The sequence below is a fragment of the Elgaria multicarinata genome, chromosome 19 (genome assembly GCF_023053635.1).
Source record: "Elgaria multicarinata webbii isolate HBS135686 ecotype San Diego chromosome 19, rElgMul1.1.pri, whole genome shotgun sequence".
In the NCBI taxonomy this organism is placed as follows: domain Eukaryota; kingdom Metazoa; phylum Chordata; class Lepidosauria; order Squamata; family Anguidae; genus Elgaria; species Elgaria multicarinata.
In genome coordinates, this window is record NC_086189.1 from 2175134 (window position 1) to 2199623 (window position 24490).

Consider the following 24490-nt stretch of genomic DNA (forward strand, 5'->3'; position numbering starts at 1 on the left):
CACCATGGCCAGTGCCTCCATTTACCTCAGAGAGTGGCGTGTCCCACTTTCAGGTGGGCCCCTATGCCACTAGCCACCCCAGGCCCGTCTTATGCCTGCCGCGGCCGCTGGCTGTGCCATATCCTTGTGGTTGGGCCGATGCCCAGCCTGAGCAGCTCCCCACATGTGCCGCTGTGGTGGGGTGGCCTTCTTCTGTACCTCCGCTCCCCCCACCGAAGCCCGGGCCGCTTCTGTGGGGAGGGCTGCCTGCTCCCCCTCTCAAGGGCCCGGCCATGGGGGGCTGGGGGCTCCAGGTAGATGAGCTCCTGAGCAGACGGTGGGAGGGAGCGGGAAGTTCCAGGCTTCATCAAAGGAAGCTGCCTTAGATCAGGCTGATGGTCCATTTAGCCCAGTATTGGCTACTCAGAGTAGCACCAAGGGCTCCCCAGGGTTCCGGGGAGGGGAGGGGTCTTCCCCATCACTGCTACACAAGAACCTTTTAATTGGAGATGCTCTTGGGGTTGAACCAGGACCTCCTGCATGCAAAGCAAATGCTGACACCGATCGAGCTATCAGCCCCTCTTTGCTCATTGTGATTGCCGTTTCTTGTTTTTTTTTGCCAGCTCTACTTTATGCTTTCCTTTTTAAAGACAAGACTTTTAAAATAACTGTAAGCCCTAAGGGTAGTAGGGCACCTACTGGCCATTTTGTTTTCCGCCCGTGGGGATCTCACAGGCTCTAGGGAAAATGGGCACTCTGACAGTCATGAGTGGAGCAAGCTAGGAGGAAATGCCAGCAGTAAGCATGGCTATAACTTTGCTCTAATTAAGGCTAGGAAGATCCTTCAAAGGCCTCATTAAAACTGAGCCACAAAACCTTCCTTTTAGCATGGAAGCCAGCCTTGGCAAGTCAGCCATTGGGTTTCCTCACAAGAGGAAAAAGGACTAGGCTCCTATTTATTTAGCAGACCTATTGTGCCTAACAACTCCTTTCCAACCCCTAAAAATAAAGCAGAGGATTTGGTTTTAAAATAATTTAAAAATATTGGCAATCAAGGAAATGGAAAATGACATTTCCAAAGCACTTTTCAGAAATGAAGCCAGCAGCTCAGTGGCAAGACTCCTGCTTTGCATGCAGAAGGTCCCAGGGTCAATCCCCATCATTTCCAGGTAGGGCTGAAAAAACTCTCACCTGACACCCCGGAGAGCCATGGCTGCCAGTCAGTGTGGACAACAATGGGCTAATGGACCCAGGGTCTGATTTGGCACAAGGCTCCTGTGGGCGGTCTCTTATTCTGTAAGCTTGGAAGAGAGGCGGGGAGGGAATTGCTCAGTGGTAGAGCGATGTGCTTTGCATACATGCAAGACCCCATGGGCAAGGACTGCCCTCTTCACTTTGAAGTTCGAGGATCAAGGCTAAGACAGGGCCCTGCCTCAGCTCTTGGAGGGATGTTGCCTGTTAGAGTAGAGGAGGGGAGCAGAAACGGAGCAAGGTGAAGTGCGGTGGGGGGATTTCCTAACAAATTCAAGCAGGCCATGCTAAGAGAGACAAGCGGGGCCACTCAGCTAGCCTTGCTAACAGACAACATTCATTTTTTCTTCGTCCCTTCTCATCTCTTTTTCTTTGTGTGTCATGTCTTAAACCTATGGACAGGGACTGTCTTGTTTAACTAATTGTCTGGAATCTGCTTTTGGCTGAAGAGTGGGACAAAAATATTTTAAATGAATACATTTTAATTGGTTTTACTGTTTTTAAATTCTATACCCAGTCCCTGTACCTGTTTGCATTCTCTTCCCCTCCTTATTGTTTTACTATGATTTTATTAGATTGTAAGCCTATGCGGCAGGGTCTTGCTATTTACTGTTTTACTCTGTACAGCACCATGTACATTGATGGTGCTATATAAATAAATAAATAATAATAATAATAATAATAATAATAATAATAATGGTAATAACAGCTGGGGAAGGCAACAGCAAACCACCCCGCTATAAGGCCTGCCAAGAAGACGTCAGCGAAAACTGGCGTCCCTCCAAGAGTCAGTAATGACTCAGTGCTTGCGCGAGAGGTTCCTTTCCTTCCTTTTTAGCTTATTAATGGTTCAATTTGTTTTTAGCTGTGTATATTGTTTTATATTGTTTGTATGATTTTTATCTGTATGCCAACCTGAAATCCTTGTGATATTGGGTGGGATACAAATGTTTTAATAAAGAAATACATTGCCCATGAAGCCATCTGGCAGATAGGGATGGAGCCATCTTGGTAACACACCAAGCATTATCAAGGTATGCCAGCATTAATCACATCCCACCAGAGGACCGAAGGCTGCCCCATGGAGTTAATGACTAGAGTGTGGCAGGTGGGGAAACTAGGGCTTTGCTTCAGAACCTTTGAGCAGGTCTGGGGTGCCCCCTCCCTTGGCAGGGACAACCACAAACAGCTCCCAGCCACATCTGAGATTTAGAAGCACCCTCCCCTCCCAGTTATCAACACTCTTTAGGCAGGTCCCAAGGCCTCCCCCTCTTGTCCCTACTGCTGTCCTCCAGTTGGGAGTTAAACAGCCCCATAGATGTGAAATCCGGCACATGTTCACCTGTGGAAAAAAGTGACATTGTTATTGCAGATAACAATGGAAAGCCCAGCAGTTCTTGTGTGTTGAGGGGGAAATCTGGGAAGCATCTGCCATTCAGGACAGACCAAGCTGGCTGCCTTCGCTGCCCTTTAGCAAGACAGATTTTCCTTCCCTGTACACTGGACTTCCCCAACCTGGTACCCACCAGGTGCATTGAACTGCCTCTCCCAGCTTAGCTGGCTAATGCTGGGAGTTGTAGTCCAGCACATTTGGAGGGGCCCAGGTTGGGAGGCTGCTGTGAACTAATGTATTTATTAAACTTCAGCATTCACACAGAAAGGCTAAAGGACTCACCACCCGGGAGCCCTGCCCCCACATTCTGCGCTCTTGCTTAGATGAATGTCTCCATACCTGTTGTCCGAGGACACAACAGAGGCGGCCTTGGGAGTTAAATACAGCAGGGAAACAGGAAGAAGGCAGCTGAGAAAAATTTCTATTGTCTCTTTATTTATGCTAAATAAGTCATGACATTAAAAAAAGAGTCTGTGTTTTGTTTTGTTTTAAGATGGGCTTAAATTGTAAACTGGGTGCTTGGCCAAAAGACTGTCAGCCAGACTCCTTGGAGGATTACATTTGCACCGAAACATCAACAAGCAGGCACGTGCATACAAACACCTCTCCAGCACACCCTCTGTCACAGCACAAAGATAGCGTCTGATTTATACAGCTGTTTTTCATTTATACAAAGTTTGCCACTGCAGCAATGGTATGCTATAGACCCTCCTTTTACAAAACTCCCAGCTGCCTGCTGTTGGGAGAGAACACAGTCAGAAACAAAACAGATCTGAGAGATGCCAAACACAATCAGAACATATCCACATTCATTCCACTGGAAAGTTCCCAGTAAAAGGGATCCCGGGGGGCGGGGGGCGGGGAGAATTGGACATGAACAAATCAAAATATTGCACTTAAATTAAAAAGGCAAAAAACTCAATAGGAAGTTGAGACTTTCTCATGGACTTTAACCAACTGAGCATCCAGATAAAAATTCAATAAATAAACCTAGAGAGAAAGATGAGAACCAGATGAGCAAAGAGAAGCAGTAGCTCTGCATGACCATCAGTGAGAAGGACAAGTAAGGAGGATTCTTTGTCCAGAGCAGACACACCGAAGTGCTAAATCATTCCTGAAAGTGCGGAGCCTTCGTTAGCGCCTCTTTGGCAGTGCTTGTACACCCATTCACACAAGCCATCTTGGTCCCAATCCAGATCCATGTTCGGGAAGGGATCCTTCTGAGCTTGCTACCTCCAGAACGGAAGACGGCTCAGAATTTCACAGTGGTCTGGTAGGGTGACTGACCCTCAGCCCCCTTGATCACTGGGACATCGTCGTACCGGAGAAAAGAAAGCAGGTTCCTGGGATGGATTGGGGCCAGACTGCTTAGTTCTTCAATCCCGGCTGGGTCCCTTCTAGATGATATGGTTCTGTGTTCCAGCAGTTCCCCTACCAAAAAAGGCCGTGGATCATATGTAAACATACACCTCCCTAAAACAGTGTCCCTGGAGGATCAGCCGTGGCCCCCTCTACAGTGGAGGGCTGAGTTTCTTCTGGTTAATGAGGTCCAAGTACAGCTCTGAGCGCAGGAAGCGGGGATATGAGTCCTTCTCCATCAGACCATAGATCCGCCTCTGGGCAAGGTTGAAGCATCCCCAGGTGATGTTCTGCAGGTTCTCTTTGGTATGTTCCCGTGTGTAGGAGTCTAGATTGACCTAGATGAACAGGAGAAAAACAAACCAAAAAGTTTATCAATAACTGATCCTGGCAGTTTAAGCTCAATTGAAGGCAGAAGGAAAGACAAGCCAAATACTCATGGAACAATAGTTGACTGGCCTAGCATCTAGTGGCAGGTGCACGTTCACGTGACAGCATGGCACCCACTGTAATTTCAGTTTGCAGGTCAATGCTTCAAAACCTGTTTTAAATCTGCAGTGGACAGAGTAGAGGAATGGATGCCTCCATCTCCCACCCTGCCAAGTAAGCAGTCAGCCAGCCAGCCTACACCCTGTCAGGACTTCTAGAGGCCACCCCTAAATTGCAGACTTCAACCAGTGTAAGTCATTCTCTTTTCCAAGAGGATCCTGGGGTGTGGGGGAGTGCTGATGATCTCCAAAGCTATTTTCAGCAAAGGACAACTCACAGCATACTTTGGGGTGGGAGCCTAACAGGTGAAATGGCATAAAGCATCTTCCTGAAGGGACTTCATTTGTGAAGTTAATTCACAAATGGAGTCCCCACAGAGTTAAGGGGTGAAAGTATTGTCCTGGAGGGAGGGAGAGCTGGAGCATGCTTACATGAATTTAGATTTATAATGTTCTGGTGCATCTTTTCCTCTCTATATGCCCAGTCATGAATACTGCCTACACAGAGGTTTTCATTTTTTTAAAAAATGTACAAGTATTTTATTCTAGCAAGTCTTGACGTGGCTTGAAGATTCATCAGCAGGACTCAAGATTTCAAATCAAAAACTCATTTGCAAAAGCTCAAGTTTGAGAATGTGAGTTCCCAAGTGTCTCCTTTTCATCCCAGGCTTTTGGGCTGGGAGTTCTTGACCATCTACAAGGCAATACGGCACCTGGACACAGGCAAAACTGAACCTCAGATTGTTGTCATGGGGCTTAGCTAGAAGACAGCTGACCACTCCGCCACTCACTTCTTTGCAGGACTGGATGGCAATGAATTCAAGGAATATCTTCTTGGCTTTGGAAGCCATCTTGGACTGGGATTTGATCTTCTTGTACTCCTCACATGCCAGCCAGAACTCCAGGTTCTCCTCACTGAACTCCGTGCGCAGGAAGGCGCGAAAGGCAGCCAGGCCATCTGGGAAGGAAAGCACGAACACGGTGGCCTTGAGTTCAAAAGCAGGCAAGCTAGGAACATTCTGCACTGGAGGTTCAGGACTTGGCCAAAATACAGAACCTCGAGAAGCAGTTTGGGGCACCTGGCTGGCCGAGGCTGAGACAGCAAATACTAGACGAAATGGACCTTTGTTCCAATCCAGCAAGACTCTTCTTGAGGGGGAGGGAGGCTCAAAAAACACCCTCTCCAATGCACCAGGCACTGGAACAGGTAATACACAGATCCCTTTTCCTGCCCCACAAAAGAGAGTCTTGCAACCCAAGGATGGAAAAAGAGGCCAGCTAAGGCTCCTGCATGAAGCCCCTGACTCAGCAGGAGAATACCTGCTTGGCATGCAGAAGACCCCAGGTTCCCGTCCTGGGAACTCCAGCTAAGACAGGGCTCTCCATTGGCAGGGCTGGGAAAGGAGGCCTTGGATGATGATGCCTATCAGAGTAGGCAGAGGTGGGCTAGAGGGCAAACAACTCGCCCTCCCCACGTGGAGGCGGTGGGTGGGGAGAAGTAAAGAGCACTAGCTTCTGAGTGAAGCATTCATGACTGCTTTTATCTCCATAGAACTGGACAGAGTTAGAAGGAAGGAGGGCAACTTTAAAAAAGTTTTTGCAGATATTTGAAATTCAGTGACATTTTAAGAATTTGGATTTTAACGTTTTGTGCCTCAGTTTTAAGTGAGGCTTGAAAGCCAAAACCAATGAAAGCCCCCTTACATTTATGCTGCAGCAGCTTCTCCAAGGACTCCCCCCACTTGAGGGCTTCTTCAGGAGTGGGCCTGCGAAAACAGGGGGGGGGGGGGAGGAAGGGGTTGTTACTATTTGCTTTGAAAGAGAAGCCGGAGTGATCAGAGCTCTTCCCTTCCCACCACATCAAGGCCTCCCCTCATCAGAATTGGAATGGATTGTAGTCCAAGGAAGATTCTTAAGTGAATGCTGCTAGGTATCCCGCATACCTAGCTTCGGCTATGGAGCGGTATATAAATGTAATAAATAAGTATACATTTGCATTCTGCTAAATTACTTTTTCTCCCAAACAATGAATGTTGCTAGATTTAAGGGTTGTTTTCCTTCGTGTCTTTATTCCAGAAGTACGGTACATCCATCAGTCATCCATGTTTTATATCCATATATAGATTGCCACGTGTCTCCGCCCCCCAGTCCGGCACCCACCATCACCACTTACTTGAGAGATTTCAAGACTTTGTCCAGTTTACTGGCAGGGTGTCCCCCTCCTGGAGACTCATTCCTCTTCCGGAAGATCCCCAGCCGGTTCTTCATGTCTTTGGCCCTGGAGGCAGAAGCCAGGCTGGGTTATAGTATCCGGTCTTGGGGGAGGGGGAATTAGCAGCTCCACAGGGGAGGGAGGGGGGACACGGGACAATAAATGGGCAACACAAGTAAGCCATGCTTTCCAGCCAGGTGAAAGGCCGCCCAAGAGACCTCGGGAAGCGTTGGGGCACGATGGCTTCTTTCCTCCGTCCTGACGGCAACGTTCTCCATGCCTGCTGCTCCGCTCAAGTAGAGCCTATGCAGCGTGCTTCCCAGGGAGCAGTCACAACCGCACCCCCAACACATACACGCAACAGGAGAGCAGCAAGGACGAATGAACCCGGGGCTAGGAATCCAAGCAGGCAGCTTTGCCGAGGGCGCTCAAGGCACTCTGCATATGCCTTGGAAACCAGCCACCGAGGCTTGAGCCCCAGCATCCATTTTACCCGCCTTTAAAGGTTTAAAACTCCCCACCACCTACTCCTTCATGGTGTGCCGCCGCTGCAGGCTGACCCCGCGAGAGGCCCGCCCGGGCGCGGCCAGCACCATCTCCGCGCGGAGGTCGGGCGGTGGCGGCGTCTTTGCCTGCTCGCGGAAGAATGGCATGGCGGCCCGGCAGGGGAGGCGCGCGGATCGGAGCAGCCCGTCCTTGCCGCCACCGCTGCTGCCTGCCCGCTCTTGCAAATGCCGCCGCCGCCGCCGCTCCGCCCGCCCCCTCGGCCGGCGTGTGGCTCATACCCAACGCCGGGCTTTTCCCCTGGCCGGCCAGGGCGCTGCTATTTATAGCGCTGCTGGCGAGCCGAGTCTCAATCTGCCCGGGAGGGGCTCAGGACCACAGGAGGTGCTGATGATGGGGGCGCAACGCCCCCCGGCGGCCCAGCCCGGAATGGTCGCGCAGAAGGCCGGCGGCTGGGCGGCGCCTTCCCTCCGGCACAAGCGGGCAGATCCCTGCCCACAGGCCCTTACAATCACGCCCACCCCGCCGCTCTCCCAGGCGGCAGAAGGTGAGAAAGCCCACAGCGGGGCTGGAGCTCCAATGGGCAGAGGAAGGCATCCACGCGCTTCGCGGAACCCAGAGAACGGGAGGAGGGCTGGGACACCAGGCCCCTCCCCAAATGTATTCTGCACATGCCCAGAAACACTTGGGACAGAACTGGGGGTTGCTAGATGCTCTCTTTCCCAAAGACACCTGTGTGCCATTCCGACCAAAATCCTAGAACGACTTGCCCCACTGAGCCCAAAGTCACTTACTTCTGAATGATGAACACAGCCCTTTGGCTGTGCAGAAGCTTTTCAGCCAGGCTTGGAGACTTAGGAGCAGCTGCACCACTTTCAGTAACATTAGTCTCTCTCCAAAGGGAGGGAGGGGAAGAGCACTACTTACATTTTCTGTCACCCACCCAAGCTTAGGGTGACATATATGGGCCTTTCCTTCACAACGACCCTGTGAAGTAGCTCCAGACACACACAATCAATTTATTTATTAAAACTCATGATTAATTGAGGTTGCAATCCTATACACATTTACACAGGAGTAAGCTGCATTAAACTCAAAGGCGCTTTCTTCTGAGCAGATATTTATAGGATTGCATGTAAGAGTTCTTTGACGACTCCTTAAAAAGAACATAGATATGCCCCTGTCTTCCATTCACAAAAGCCATCAATTTGGGGGGAGTCCCAAAGGACTGCTAGTCCAACTGCTGCCCCAAAGGGTGGGAGCAACCCCACCCCATGGTTGTACCCCCACCTGTGCTGTGATGAGAACACAGGTGTCTCAAGCAAGTGAGCCAAGCTGCATGCTACCAAGCTGGAAGGCAATCCCTTTCTAGGCATAACTCCAGAAAACTTGTTTGGGGGAGCAAAAACCAGCATAAGGGGAGCAAGGATGCTCTCTGAGACATTCATATATTGGGACTCAAAGCTGGGGGGAGCAAAGGGGTCACTAGGAGGACCCATGGCTGCTCTCTGCCCTGCGCACAAGCCCTAATGTGCCAACAAAACAATTGGGTTGGGCTTACTGGTGTTAATAAGTATAATTAAAATAAAATCTAATAATAAAATTTATTTATGTTATTAAATACACACATGCAAAACCAGTTTGTTTATTATTACAACATGTGCACTTTGCTGCTGGTACATGTTCTAGGAGGAAAGTATTGGCAAGGGTAATAAATTGGTGAGTTTTTAACTTTTAATAAAATTCTTTTGGTATATTTTAATATAGTCTCAAGAAAAAGTTTTTCACCATAATAAAATTAAAATAGTTTTAAACATAATATTGTTTGTTTAACAACAGGTCTTACCCCCTACAGTGTTCTCTGTTGATAACTGCACATTATGTGATATACAATGTGTCTGTACACACCTGTTTGTCTATTTGGGGGCAAATTTCTTATATACTTTTTATTTATTTTATTTATTATTACATTTATATACCGCCCCATAGCTGAAGCTCTCTGGGCGGTTTACAAAAATATACTAAGACCAAATCCCTGTTACTAGACCACTGAAGACTACAGTGGTCTAGTTAAAATTGATTTGGTTTATTTGGTATTGGCCAGCCCTTGGTATGGTCTAGCCTTTGTAACGCAATCACATTGTATTCCCTCTCATTGGTTTGATGTATGTTTTATAGCACAACAGTATATTCTTTCTTCTTAGATAAATAATTTTACTATCAGATTTTGTTTCAGTTATATTTATTATCATCAGTAAGCCCAACCCAGTTGCTTTGTTCCCCCCACAAGCTCTTCTAAGGGGGTGGTGGAGAGAGATTCCTTCTTTCCCGACAATGGCCAATGCTCGATCTTGGGCATGGCCAGGATCAGGCCGTTATGGTGAGGAGTGGGGGAAGGTAGTAATGGTGACAGCAGTTTCCGGTGCCCAGCACCTATTTTCAGGACCTGAAACACGTGGGAAATAACATGGTGAGGTATAAGTTTAAGAGTGCTCATGAGCACATACAAAATGCTTCTCTCTCTCTCTCTCTCTCATCCAGCCTGATCAGTCAACACTGCCCCAGGTCACATTCAGAAGAAGGCCATGTAGCCCACAGATAAGTTTGAGCCCCAACACCTTTTAATCTGGGTAACCATATGGAAAGGAGGACAGGCCTCCTGTATCTTTAACTGTTGTGATGAAGAGAGAATTTCACCAGGTGTTGCATGCGTACAAAGGACATCTGCTGAAATTCCCTTTTCTATGCAACCCTTAAAGATACAGGGATACATCCTCCTTTCCACGTGGTCACCCTATTTTAAAATTATTTTAAAGGTTTATTTTTTAAAAAAGCATTTTCTAATTCCAACTCATCTTTGTTTCTTTCTTTTTTTAAAAGGGGCGGTGGGAGGTTGTGTCTCCCACTTGCGTTAATGCATATTCACTGGGTGCCAGTCCAGGTCCGGCCCGATTCAAAGTGCTGGTATTAACATTTAAAGCCCTAAACAGCTTGGGACCAGGCTATCTAAAGGAACGCCTCCTCCCATCTGTACCTCCTTGGACCCTAAGGTCATCCTCAGGGGTCCTTCTCCGTGAGCACCTGCCGAAGTGAGGCAGGTGGCTACCTGGAGGAGGGCCTTCTCTGCTGTGGTACCCCAGCTGTGAAATGAGCTCCCTAAGGAGGTTCGCCTGGCACCTACATTATATGCTTTTAGACACCAAGTGAAGACCTTTTTATTCTCTCAGTATTTTAACAGTCTATGAATTAATTTTAACTTTGCTGTTTAAAATTTGTATTTTAAATTTGTATTTCTGCACTGCTGCTGATTTTATCCTGGTTGTGCTTTTATATTGTATTTTATATCATGTTTTTATACTGTTTGTTTTTTACCTTGAATGATTTTAATTTTTGTGAACCGCCCAGGGAGCTTCGGCTATTGGGCGGTATAAAAATGCAATAAATAAATATATAAAATGGGTGAATGCTGCTCTATCCCCTCCACAGCTTCTTACTACTGAGGAAGCCTCTCCCCTCCCAACCCCCTAGGTGGGGAAGATATCTTACCTCTCTGGTACTGTCTGAGACGGATGCAGGGCACGGGGGAATGCACCTGACACCCACCAAGCAGCTAGACCACCTCCACAGCCACCCGAGGGAACAGCGCTGCCCCACAGAAAGGGAGGGAGGGAGAGGGAAGACCTTGCTCCAACTCCCACACCCTTTGAGGCCAGTCATACCTCGCAAGACTGTTATGAGGTTCAAGGGGAAAACATTCTTGGGGGACAGGTGGGGCAGGAAAAAACTATCATATTGATGAACAAGAAAAGAAGGCTGCACCACAAGCAATCGTAGGGATGTTTACTCAGGAGTAAGTCCCACATGCATAGGATGTAGCTCCTAGAGAGAATAGTACCAGAAGGCAGGCAAGGAAGAGAGGTGACACAGAGATGTTTTCCTGGGGTAAGCACCACCAAATTTCATTTCCAAAAAGTGTGGAGCCTTGGGTGGGCTACCTCTGAGCATATGCAGAGGTTTCCTTGCTGTCACAAAACTAATTTTTGTAAGGACTTACGGACAAAGCACTTTTGGTCATGTAGAGAGCACCTTTCTGGTCCGACGTAAAGCAGCGTATAAAAGCAAGCAAAATAAATCCAATGTGCTTTTGGACAAAATGCATGGAGGAGGACATGCAATGTTGGGGGACATGCAATGGCATAAGACCATTGCTTGTGGGCTTCCCAGAGGTTGCAGGCTGGTCAGCTCCCATGGGAGGGGGGAGGCATTTTTGAAGGAAAAGGGTCTCTGGCTGCTTCTGCCATCACTAGTGGGTAAATCTTGGATGAAAAAGGTGGGTTTCCATGCCATTGCCATGGGCTCCATCCTCTTGAATAGGGTTAGGGTTGGGGTTCACACTTACAAGTTCTTGTGGGCAGCTCTGGCTCCTCGGCTGCAGGCACATTCTGGATCCAGCATGTGGTGCTGCTGCTGCTGCTGGGGGAGAAAAGCGTGAAAGATGGGGTAAGCAGATCTCCCTTGGGAGGGAGGGACACCTGTGAAGGAAGACCTGGCATGCATTTCACAGCAAATGGGAGGCCTTTCTGAAGTGCTTCCACCATCACAATGTGGCCCAAACAACCAGTGCCGAGCTGGCAGACCCACAAACCTGTCCCTCCCTTACTGATCCGGCCACCTCCGCTCTCTTGTTTGTCTTCTTCCTTCTCTTCCTGTTTATCTGACTGAAACCCCAAGACTACAACAGGGACACAAAGGAACTAGAGGATAGGCAATCCTTGACTTGTTATAGACCAATAGGGATGTCTTAGTGGATAAAGTGGCAGTTACGGGAACTCTGGGGGAAAGTGACCACGTCATTCATGAATTCTTGATTATGAAGGAGACAAAAGTCGAGCGTAGCCATACACGTACTCTGGATTTTAGGAAAGCTGATTTTAATAAACTCAGAACTATGATAAGTAAGGTCCCGTGGCAAGTGAGCCTAATGAGAAAAGGAGTGCAGGATGGGTGGGAGTATTTAAAAAAGGCAATTTTAAAGGCACAGTTACAAACAATTCCAACAAGGAGAAAAGAGAGAAGACAACAGAGGAAACCAATGTGGCTCCACAAAAAGCTTAGAGATGACCTGAAAACAAAAAAGGATACATATAGGAAGTGGAAGGAAGACCAGGCTACAAAAGAAGAGTACAGACAGGTGGCGCAGAAGTGCTGAAATGGCGTCAGGAAGGCTAAAGCTGAGAATGAGCTGAGGTTAGCGAGGGATGCTAAAAGAAATAAAAAGGCTTTCTTCAGATACCTGAGTAGTAAAAGACAGAGGAAAGAAATGGTGGTTCAACTGCTTAATGAGGATGGCAAATTGATAACAGATGACAAAGAAAAAGCTGAAGTGCTCAATTCCTACTTTGCCTCAGTCCTTTCCCAAAAGTGGGTCTATGACCCCCCTGGAGAAAGTGAAGCAGAAATTGAGGGGGCAGGATTGCAATTTGAAATTGATAAGCAAATGGTCAAAGAACACCTAATTTCCTTGAATGAGTTCAAATCTCCAGGGCCCGATGAACTGCATCCTAGAGTAATGAAGGCGCTAGCGGAAGAACTCTCAGAACCTTTGTCTATTATCTTTGCAAAATCATGGAAGACGGGTGAGGTGCCGGACGACTGGAGGAGGGCTAACGTTGTCCCTATCTTCAAAAAGGGTAAAAAGGAGGAACCTGGGAACTACAGACCAGTCAGTCTGACATCCATCCCTGGGAAAATTCTGGAGCAGATTATAAAGAAGTCAATCTGTAAACACCTTGAAATCAATACGGTGATCACTAGAAGCCGACATGGATTTGTCAGGAATAAGTCCTGTCAGACTAATTTGATCCCATTTTTTGGTCGGGTAACCTCCCTTGTGGACTGTGGGAATGCTGTGGACGTCATATATCTTGACTTCAGCAAAGCTTTTGACAAAGTGCCCCATGACATTCTGATGAACAAACTAGCTAAAAGTGGGCTAGATGGAACAACTATTAGGTGGATTCACAGTTGGCTTCAGAATCGGACTCAAAGAGTACTTATCAATGGAACCTTCTCAAACTGGGGAGAGGCAACGAGTGGGGTGCCGCAGGGCTCAGTCCTGGGCCCAGTGCTCTTCAACATTTTTATTAATGATTTGGACGAGGTGCAGGGAATGCTTATCAAATTTGCAGAGGACACCGGGTGGGATAGCTAATACCCTGGAAGACAGAAACAAACTTCAAAGTGATCTTGATAGGCTGGAGTGCTGGGCTGAAAACAACAGAATGAAATTTAATAGGATAAATGCCAAGTTCTACATTTAGGAAATAGAAACCAAATGCACAGTTACAAAATGGGGGATACTTGGCTCAGCAATACTACAAACGAGAAGGATCTTGGAATTGTTGTAGAACAAGCTGAATGTGAGCCAACAGCGCAATATGGCTGCAAGAAAGGCCAATGCTATTTTGGGCTGCATTAATAGAAGTATAGTTTCCAAATCACATGAGGTACTGGTTCCTCTCTATTCGGCCCTGGTTAGGCCTGATCTAGAGAATTACGTCCAGTTCTGGGCTCCACAATTCAAGAAGGATGCAGACAAGCTGGAGAGTGTTCAGAAGAGGGCAACCAGGATGATCAGGGGTCTGGAAACAAAGCCCTATGAAAGGAGACTGAAAGAACTGGGCATGTTTAGCCTGGAGAAGTGAAGATTGAGGGGAGACATGATAGCACTCTTCAATACCTAAAAGGTTGTCACACAGAGGAGGGCCAGGATCTCTTTTCGATCCTCCCAGAGTGCAGGACATGGAATAACGGGCTCAAGTTAAAGGAAGCCAGATTCCAGCTGGACATCAGGAAAAACTTCCTGACTGTTAGAGCAGTACGACAATGGAATCAGTTGCCTGGTGAGGTTGTGGCCTCTCCCACACTAGAGGCCTTCAAGAGGCAGCTGGACAACCATCTGTCAGGGATGCTTAAGGGTGGATTCCTGCATTGAGCAGGGGGTTGGACTCGATGGCCTTGTAGGCCCCTTCCAACTCCGCTATTCTATGATTCTATGATTCTACAGCATGCCTCTTTTTATGCTGCTAGATACATACCTGGAGTTATTTATTTATTCTTTTAATTTTTTAAAGGTTTTGCTCCAATTTTAGTTATTGTTCATTGTAATCAATATTAAAAACTCTGAATAGTAATTGAAAGATAAGTGTGTTCTGACCCACATCTCATCTCTACTTCAAGTCCGTGGTAGGTGAAAATGTTAAGAACCAGATGCACCAAATCAGAGTTTATGACAAGACGATGGGCATTACTGATGGCTGGAGGAGGGATTTGCCGGTACAAAGAGGAAACAGCTTTACGAGATGGCTCTTGCAAAAACAGCCATGCAAAGCCTGGGTTCTTATGGGTATGGGCTTACTATATAAAGCAAAATGAAAACATACACACTGATGAATTTTAAAGCACTAACTCACAAAAAAATCAGTACTTTTGCCACTTGGAAAAGTAACCCTAAGCAACAGCATCACTAGTTCAAAATGCTGGGATGGGTTGGGGGTGGGGGGAACCCCCAATGTGCAACCCAATCCTAGACCTCACTGTGGGTGCTTCCGGGCAGACAGCCCCTGGCACCAGCAATCATTATGCATTATTCCAGCTTTGCACCAGAACGGTGTTGTTGTTTTTGGTGGAAAAATAAAAGCTGGAAGAAGCCAAAGACAGGAGGTCACAAGTGGAATATGCTGTTGCCTAGACTGCCCATAATAATCTGAATGCACTCTCGGTTCAATGGCATTTACTCGCAAGTAAATGTGTGTAGGATTGTCTCCATAGGAGAGTTTAAATTCTGTTTGTTTCCCTGTTCATGCCTGTTCATGCTCCACAGCCCCAGGCAAACCGTGGGAACCATCTCCCTGGCTAAGAACTCTGAGCGGAGGCTTCCTTTCCTGCTAGGTGAGGCTTCCGGAGTTTATAGGCTCAGGCAGCCTCCTGCTCCAGCAGAGACATCCCTCTGCATTTGGTGTGCGCCAGCCAGCCCCAAACACATTTCCTCCCATTGTTGGGCTGGGGGAACATTCTGCTTCCACGCAAAGACAAAAAGACAGACAGGAGCTGCCCAGCCCCAATCATCATTATCAGTGGGGCAGCCACCGAGGTACGTACAAAGGCATGTGCCACCCCACAGTGTGGTGAGGGGGGAGACTTATCACCATCTGGGCAGGGTACAGGGTTTACCCTCCTCCACCCTGGCCTACGGCACTTGGCTGGGGGAGCTGGCTGCTGGTGGGGGTGGGCCAGACCCCGGCGTTGCAGGGTGGGGGGAACCACGTAGCCTTTGGCTGTCTTTCAGTTTCATGATTGAGGAATTGGATTGGATGAGGCCTGCAGTGACAGGTATGCCAAGAGCACAGGTGACGGTGAGGGGGGTCATGGGGTTATGGTGTCTATTGCATAATTGCACCCCACAAAGGGACAAGCTGGTATTGGGCACAGCCGCCTCCGCCTCCTCCTCCTCCTCCTCTTCTTCTTCTTCTTCTTCTTCTTCTTCTTCTTCTTCTTCTTCTTCTTCTTCTTCTTCTTCTTCTTCTTCTTCTTCTTCTCTTTCTTCTTCAATTTAATTGGGGGGGTGTCTCCATTGCTCAGTGTCAGAGGCCCTGCTTTGCACACAGAAGCCCCCAGGTTCTATCTGCATCACATCCAGGCAGGAGCTGATGGGAAGCCAGGGCCCTCCTCCCTGACTGGGAGCACGAATGCCAGATAGGACACAAATAGACTTACCTGGTCCAAGGCAGCTTCCGTTGTCCTTAAATCAGTGTGCATCCCAAAATTGCACCCCACACATGCACACACTGGCAGTGCACAAGAATCTTGGTTTTCTTTTCTTTTTAAAAAGCCAAGTTTCTAACTCGTAGTGAATTAACTGTGGGCTCTTTGGTTTGCTTATTTTGAGAGCTAAAGAAACAATAGTACTCAGACCAGGCTTTTAAACATTCAAAGCAGTCGTCAACTTTTACAATAATCCTAATGTGGCAGGTGAGGGAACAGAGGCTGAGAGCTTGTGACTCACCTCAAGTGCATTTGTGGACAAGTGAGCTCTGAACCAGCTCAGGCTCCCACATTTCTGTGAAGAAACCTCACTGAAATCCAGGGGAATTACCCCTGAGCGTTGCTTTGCCCCACAGTGCCGCTCTGCCTCTCAGTGGCCATCTCGTGCCCCCAAGCACTGAGCACAGGCAGATGGAGGGTGCTGCTTCTGAGCAGGTCACTCTGGCCAACACTCTTCTGCCCAGGAGGACTGAAGCATGGCTGGCCTTGCTGCCCATGTGAGCAGCCCAGGCGAAAGCTCCCCCCCCCCTCCTGCATTCTGTCCAAAGACATTTACCATCTCCTGCTGGTTCCAGGGCAACCTAACAGAGTGAGCAAACATCTGTCAGAACTTCCCACTGAGAACGCCGGGGTGAAACGGCCTCTGGAAGACCACTCCTAACTGCCTCACTCAAATTCGTGGCGTGGTGTCAAGAGGCGCCTTCCCACAACTTGGCTGGAAAGCCCAATGGCCACTAGGGGGCAGCCAGTGCACATCATGCACCCGATCAAGCAGCTCTAGGACACTCTGATTCAGAGGCTGCCAGCTGCAGCCTAAGGCGGCCGCCAGCCAGGGCTTTTGCAAGGGCTCTGCCGTCTCTCCCACTGTCACATCGCAGGGCTCACAAACATTCCCCTGGCCCTGCTGCCAGGACACCTTGAGCAGTAGCCCAAGCTGCTGGGATGGCGCAGGGGATGCTTGGCCCACCGCAATGCTACACGCAATGCTAGACCCACTGGCCCCGTTGCAGCTCAAGTGGTCCTGTGCACACCTGCATTCCAGGCCTCTGTAATCTCCTGGAGAAATCTGCCTCCCGCCCCTGGGCTCCTGCCTCTCAACATGGCTCAGAGCTGTGCCAAACCCCCTCCCTCAAGGGAGGAAGAGCCTTGCTGGTCAGCGGCCAGCAGCCCCTTCCCACAATAGCCAGCCAGGTGCTTCTGGGAAGCCCAGAAGCAGGGCTTGAAGGCAGCATGAATTCTGATTCAGGAAGTTTTGCTCTAAATTCCAGCTTCGTGTCCCAGAGCTGCTTGATCGGGTGCATGATGTGCACTGGCTGCCCCCTAGTGGCCGTTGGGCTTTCAGCAAGTCTCTCAGCCTCAGTTTCTCCATCTGTGAAATGGGAACTATCGTGACCCACCTGGGAGGATGACTGAGGAAGATTATAACACTGTTTGAGGTTTTATGAGCAAAACCAACATCACAAATAGCCATCCTGTAAAATAGACAAAAACAGCTGTGCATTTTTGACTGCAGTGCCCCACCAAGGTGTTGCAGAAGAGAAACGAAGTCCTGCCGATCCCAAGGGGGAAGAGCAGCCACACGGGGATGAGGTGAGCTGAGCAACTGGCGCTCAGCATGTGTGCACGATGCAGGCAAACTATTTCCAAGAGTGCAACCCTGGGGTATGGGGAGGAGCAGCCAGCTGGGCAGGCACCCCCAGATTAACATTGGCTGCACCAAAGACTGAGCCAAAAGGCTTTTCCAAGTCCTTCACATGGAAATGCTCCACACTGCCCTCAAGTTACAAGTATTTCGCCTATTATTATTATTATTAGTAGTAGTAGTAGTAGTAGTAGTAGTAGTATCCTGCCTTTTGCCCAATACTGGGCCTCAAGGTGGGCTTACAAAATTTAAAACATACATTTTAAAACCTATGAATATACAAAAGTTTAAAATATATTCCAATATTAAAATATTAAAACAATTAAAATACATGACAATTTTAAAAGACCTTAGCACAGACGGAGGCCCAGATTAATCGCCAAAGGCCTGCCGGAACAAAAAAGATTTTGCCTGCCTCCGAAAGCACATCAAGGAGGGAGCCAGTCTAGCTTCCCTGGGAAGCAGGGAAGCTAGACTGGAGCAGCCACCGAGAAGGCCCTCTCCCACGTTCCCACCAGGCGTACCTGTGATGGTGGTGGGACTGAAAGAAGGGCTTCCCCAGAAGCACAGGCAGGCTCGTTTTTAAATATTTTCTCAGAAGGGCAAAATTCTCCAATCATTTCTTGAGGCGGGGGGCCTCACAATCGGTAGCAGTGATAATGTAGTTTCTTTATTCCACTCCCTGGCCAGCATTTTGTCTCCCCCCAAAAGCTGCAAGGCATTGTGTCACTCCAAGGTGTTGTGATGGGAAAAATGGTATCAAACAGGCACATGCAGTGGAGAACAGTCAGAGAACTTTTGACAAAATTTACCTGTGGGGAGAAAATTCTCAGAAAATGTCTCACAAATTTTTCTTCTGAGAAATGTTGGCCCAGCTCTTGTTTGCATTTGTCTGTCTGCACCTGCTACCAAGTCCCCTGTCTCTACTGGAGGAAAGAAGAAGCTTCTCGTACCCTTTCGGGGTGTCACCTGGGGGGTGGGGAACTATCTGTTTGGCGAGCACAAGATAGAGCTGCACCTGCAAACCAGAAACAAGCACCAGGCGCTGGCCAGTCTCCGCTCCACCAGCAAGCTTCCAGAAGTTTCTTGCTGCTAATCGTTTTAGAAATATACTCGCTTCTGGCCGAGGGCTCCACAGAGGCCGTGTCAGCAGATGGGCCCATCTGTTAATGCTCCTGTACTGCAGGAACATTAACAACCACCAGAACCCACAAGATGCTCACGGCAGCTTGCAGTTGTCACCCAAGCCCCACCCAACTTCCTGGGCAGAATAAGAATGACTCAGCCTGAAGTCTCTCTCCAAGCATCCCTGGGTTTCTGAGAACAAGCTGGTACATTCACACAAATTGGAAAGAAAGGCAAATCATAGTACATTGGGTCTTAAACTCTGCAAGAGTTCATGGTGAGATCCAACAGAAGCAAGTTGAGAAACAGATAAAACCTCTTTCAGAACCAACCACTTGTTTTCTTTTTATGCTGGCAGCAATCCTGTGCCTTTAGCATGGCAGAAGAGGCAGACATCAAACAGGTCAAGCTCTCAATATGGCTGCACCTTTGCTTAGGAGGAGTGGCAGGGAGTACGGAGGCACCTGTTGGAATTGGGTGTTGGCAAAAATCCAGCCTCAGTCTGAATCTTAAAAGCAGAACTTCTCATCCTCTAGCAACAGGGACAGAGACAGAAGCTGGCTATGGAGGAGGAGGAGGAGGAGGAGGAGGAGGAGGAGGAGGAGCAGCAACTGCTGCTGCTCAGAGCAGGCTCCAGAGCTGAAGGTGTAAAAGAAGGGCTTGTGTCCCAAGAAACCCCCTGGCAGAAGTCATCCCCTTGGGCTTGCAGCCTCTTTGCAAAGACAGCCAGGTTCCAGCTGGCACAGAAGGAGGGGGCGCCCCACAAACTCCCAGATGCAGCATTGTTCCAAGTGCTGGTTCCATACCGGAAGCAAGGAAAGGAACACAGCCGAGGCAGAATACAAAACACTTTTCCCTTGAAAGGGAATTTGGTATGCAGCGATTGGCACCTCTCCCCAGAAGGATGGGAGGCATCAGGTAGGTGAACTAGTATCAGTTAATGTTTGATCAGTCCAACTTGTGTTAGAATGAGTATGTGAAAACTTTTCAGCAGAAAAGAAGATGAAGAGTGCTGTGAAACCCAGCACCTTTCAGACAGCTACGGCTGGCCCAATAACAAACAAAAGCTTGGTATCTTGGTTTTCCCAACCAATGAAAAGTCCGCTGGGGCTGAGGATCAGGAAGAGCCCAGCGCAGGGCCTAAAGGGCTTCGCACTAGAATCTGTTTTCAAAACCAAGGTGCAAATCTGAGATAACAAGAGTGGTCCAGATCATGTGCAGAGTATATTGCCGTCGTTGCTAAGTAATCACAAAACCACAGCAACATGAGGCAGGGCTCCCAGGTCAGAAAACATGGCGATGAGTTGGAAGCGAGGCCCAGGGCCTTTGCTGTTGGAAAGCAAGCACGAACCAACAGCCAGGGTTATGGGTGCGCCGGCTGACAGCTGTTCTCTTGTTGCTAAAGCTGGCTGTCCAAAAAGCATGGAAGGCAGGCAGAGAGCAACACAACACGGGCACTGCAGGACACCCAGTCCTCTACTGGCATTCCCTTGGAGAGGACCTGGATCTGGGAGGTTCAAAACAATCTCTTTTCCCTGCCTTAAGAACTAGAAACTTTTAAAAAGCCCAACAACTTAAAAGCTGAAATTCTCAAGAGGCTGAATCCCTTGCCTAATGCCAAGCCACCTGCTTTCCTGGGCTCCTGTGGAAGTGAACAACACATGGAGGCCGGGCTGCCTCTGGGCTCGAGGGCTGAGCACCTCTTGTCTTCCCACTTGACCCCCAGGGCCTTTCTCTGGGAAAACTGAAGGAAGACTATGCCCTGCTTGAGGCAACAGCAGACTTCCCACTCCCATGGCAGAAGATGGAAAGGAGTCCCTAGAGGTGGTGACCTGCAAAGGGTGTGCAATGTTCGTGTTTCTGCCTGAGCTCAACATGGCGTACACCTGCAACAAGTGCAAGCTGGTGGCACTTTTGGAAGAAAAAGTGAGGGGACTTGAGCAGCGAGTGTCCACCCTCCAAGGAATAAGAGAAGTCGAGGAGTTCTTAGACCGAACGGTGGAACTGCAACAGCAACAAGAAGCACATGAGATTGAAGAACAACAGCCAGCTGAAGCAGAAGTGGAGTATGCTGAGGGGAGGAAAGCCAATGAAGAGGAAACTCCTTGGAAAAGAGTGACAGTTAGGAGAGGAGGAATTAGAGGGCGTTCTGCACCGGTGGGGCCATTGGAGTTAAGCAACCGCTTTCAGCTTCTGGAGAATGAGACTGAAGGACAGTTTGCAGAGGAGGAAGTACAGGAGACACCATGCAACAGTGACCAAGGGACAGAAGGTAGGTCAACCAAGAAGAAGAGAAGAGTAGTCGTTGTGGGAGACTCCCTGCTGCGTGGGATTGAAACCCAAGTATGTCGTGAAGACCCATGGACTCGCCAGGTGTGCTGTCTCCCTGGAGCACAGATTAGAGATGTGACTGAAAGGTTACCGAAGCTCATAAAGCCCACGGACACATACCCCTTTCTTCTCATCCATGTGGGAACAAATGATGTCGCCAAGCAGAGCTATGAAGAAATCATTTCAGACTTTGAAGTTCTGGGAAGGAAACTGAAGAACTTTGGGGCCCAGGTAGTTTTCTCATCCATCCTCCCGGTTCTTGGAAGAGGATTAGAAAGGGAAAGAAAAATACTCCGGATGAACGACTGGCTTCGAAGGTGGTGCCGTCGTGAGAGCTTTGGATTCTGGGACCACGGGCTACGCTACTTGGAACATGGACTGCTGGCAAGGGATGGGTTGCACCTCACAAGGGCTGGAAAGAATGAGTTCGGCCACAGCATGAAGAACTTCATCAGAAGGGCTTTAAACTGAATCTTACGGGGGTGGGAGACGTAAATTTTGAGGCAACAATGGATGAAGGCCAATGCACCACAGTACAGAGAACAGCTCCAACAGTGTCCCAAAATAGTGTCTGCAACAAGGTAGAAACAAAGCCAGACTATAAAACACATGGTCTTCGATGTCTATACACTAATGCCCAGAGCATGGGAAACAAACAGAATGAACTTGAACTCTTATTACATGAAGGCAAATACGACTTGATAGGTATAACTGAAACTTGGTGGGATGACTCCCATGACTGGAATATAGCAATTGAAGGATATAACTTGTTCAAAAAGAACAGAAGAAATAGAAAGGGAGGTGGAGTTGCACTATATGTTAAAAATACCTATCCCTGCACAGAAATACAGGCGGATGAGATTGGGAGCCCCGTCGAGAGCGTCTGGATTAAAATAAATGGGGCTAGGAATAAAAAGAATATGATAATCGGAGTCTACTACCGACCTCCCAATCAAGGAGAAGACGAGGACGAAACTTCTGAGAAACAAATTACCAGTGTTTCAAGGAAGTGTGATGTAGTAGTGATGGGGGACTTCAATTACCCTGATATCTGTTGGGAGACCATTACTGCCAAAAGCGGCCCTTCCAAGAAATTCCTGACATGTATGGGTGATAACTTTCTCCTACAGAAAGTGGTGGAAGGAACTAGAGGATCGGCAATCCTTGACTTGTTATTGACCAATAGGGATGACTTAGTGGATAAAGTGGCAGTTACGGGAACTCTGGGGGAAAGTGACCACGTCATACTTGAATTCTTGATTATGAAGGAGACAAAAGTCGAGCGTAGCCATACACGTACTCTGGATTTTAGGAAAGCTGATTTTAATAAACTCAGAACTATAATAAGTAAGGTCCCGTGGCAAGGGAGCCTAAAGAGAAAAGGAGTGCAGGATGGGTGGGAGTATCTAAAAAATGAAATTTTAAAGGCACAGTTACAAACAATTCCAACAAGGAGAAAAGATAGAAGACAACAGAGGAAACCAATGTGGCTCCACAAAAAGCTTATTGATGAACTGAAAACAAAAAGGGATACATATAGGAAGTGGAAGGAAGGCCAGGCTACAAAAGAAGAGTACAGACAAGTGGCGCAGAAGTGCCGAAATGGCGTCAGGAAGGCTAAAGCTGTGAATGAGCTGAGATTAGCGAGGGATGCTAAAAGCAATAAAAAGGCTTTCTTCAGATACGTGAGTAGTAAAAGACAGAGGAAAGAAATGGTGGTTCTGCTGCTTAATGAGGATGGCAAATTGATAACAGATGACAAAGAAAAGGCTGAAGTGCTCAATTCCTACTTTGCCTCGGTCTTCTCCCAAAAGCGGGTCTATGACCCCCTGGAAAAAGTGAAGCAGAAGTTGAGGGGGCAGGATTGCAGTTTGAGATTGATAAACAAATGGTCAAAGAACACCTAATTTCCTTGAATGAGTTCAAATCTCCAGGGCCCGATGAACTGCATCCAAGAGTAATGAAGGAGCTAGCGGAAGAACTCTCAGAACCTTTGTCTATTATCTTTGCAAAATCAAGGAAGACGGGTGAGGTGCCGGATGACTGGAGGAGGCTAACGTTGTCCCTATCTTCAAAAAGGGCAAAAAGGAGGAACCTGGGAACTACAGACCAGTCAGTCTGACATCCATCCCTGGGAAAATTCTGGAGCAGATTAGAAAGAAGTCAATCTGTAAACACCTTGAAACCAATGCAGTGATTACTAGAAGCCAACATGGATTTGTCAGGAACAAATCCTGTCAGACTAATTTGATCTCATTTTTTGATAGGATAACCTCCCTTGTGGACTGTGGGAATGCTGTGGACGTTATATATCTTGACTTCAGCAAAGGTTTTGGCAAAGTACCACGTGACATTCTGATTAACAAACTAGCTAAAAGTGGGCTAGATGGAACAACTATTAGGTGGATCCACAGTTGGCTACAGAATCGGACTCAAAGAGTACTTATCAATGGAACCTTCTCAAACTGGGGAGAGGCAACGAGTGGGGTGCCGCAGGGCTCAGTCCTGGGCCCAGTGCTCTTCAACATTTTTATTAATGATTTGGACGAGGAGGTGCAGGGAACGCTGATCAAATTTGCAGATGACACAAAATTGGGTGGGATAGCTAATACCCTGGAAGACAGAAACAAACTTCAAAGTGATCTTGATAGGCTGGAGTGCTGGGCTGAAAACAACAGAATGAAATTTAATAGGGATAAATGCCAAGTTCTACATTTAGGGAATAGAAACCAAATGCACAGTTACAAGATGGGAGACACTTGGCTCAGCAATACTACAAACGAGAAGGATCTTGGAATTGTTGTAGATCACAAGCTGAATATGAGCCAACAGTGCGATATGGCTGCAAGAAAGGCCAATGCTATTTTGGGCTGCATTAATAGAAGTATAGCTTCCAAATCACGTGAGGTACTGGTTCCTCTCTATTCGGCCCTGGTTAGGCCTCATCTAGAGTATTGCGTCCAGTTCTGGGCTCCACACTTCAAGAATGATGCAGACAAGCTGGAGCGTGTTCAGAAGAGGGCAACCAGGATGATCAGAGGTCTAGAAACAAAGCCCTATGAAGAGAGACTGAAAGAACTGGGCATGTTTAGCCTGGAGAAGAGAAGATTGAGGGGAGACATGATAGCACTCTTCAAATACTTAAAAGGTTGTCACACAGAGGAGGGCCAGGATCTCTTCTCGATCCTCCCAGAGTGCAGGACACGGAATAATGGGCTCAAGTTAAAGGAAGCCAGATTCCGGCTGGACATCAGGAAAAACTTCCTGACTGTTAGAGCAGTGCGACAATGGAATCAGCTACCTAGGGAGGTTGTGGGCTCTCCCACACTAGAGGCATTCAAGAGGCAGCTGGACAACCATCTGTCAGGGATGCTTTAGGGTGG

At 48.0% G+C, this 24490-nt stretch overlaps 1 protein-coding gene across 2 annotated transcripts in view; it reads right to left on the reverse strand.

Annotated features, from left to right (window-relative positions):
• Window positions 1-3037: 3037 nt before the first annotated feature.
• The window catches only part of RGS3 (regulator of G protein signaling 3), a 95536-nt gene continuing 74083 nt past the window's right edge, over window positions 3038-24490 (reverse strand). Inside the window, exons 12-16 of one of the 2 annotated variants that reach the window (XM_063144456.1) lie at window positions 11586-11659; window positions 6644-6748; window positions 6175-6236; window positions 5262-5428; window positions 3038-4320 (exon numbers count right to left, since the gene is read on the reverse strand). In XM_063144456.1, coding sequence (XP_063000526.1) covers window positions 4135-4320; window positions 5262-5428; window positions 6175-6236; window positions 6644-6748; window positions 11586-11659 — 594 coding nt within the window. In that variant the 3' untranslated portion in view covers window positions 3038-4134. Of the gene's footprint in view, window positions 4321-5261; window positions 5429-6174; window positions 6237-6643; window positions 6749-7210; window positions 7336-11585; window positions 11660-24490 lie in introns of those variants that run through there. The other variant, XM_063144455.1, reaches the window with a different exon arrangement.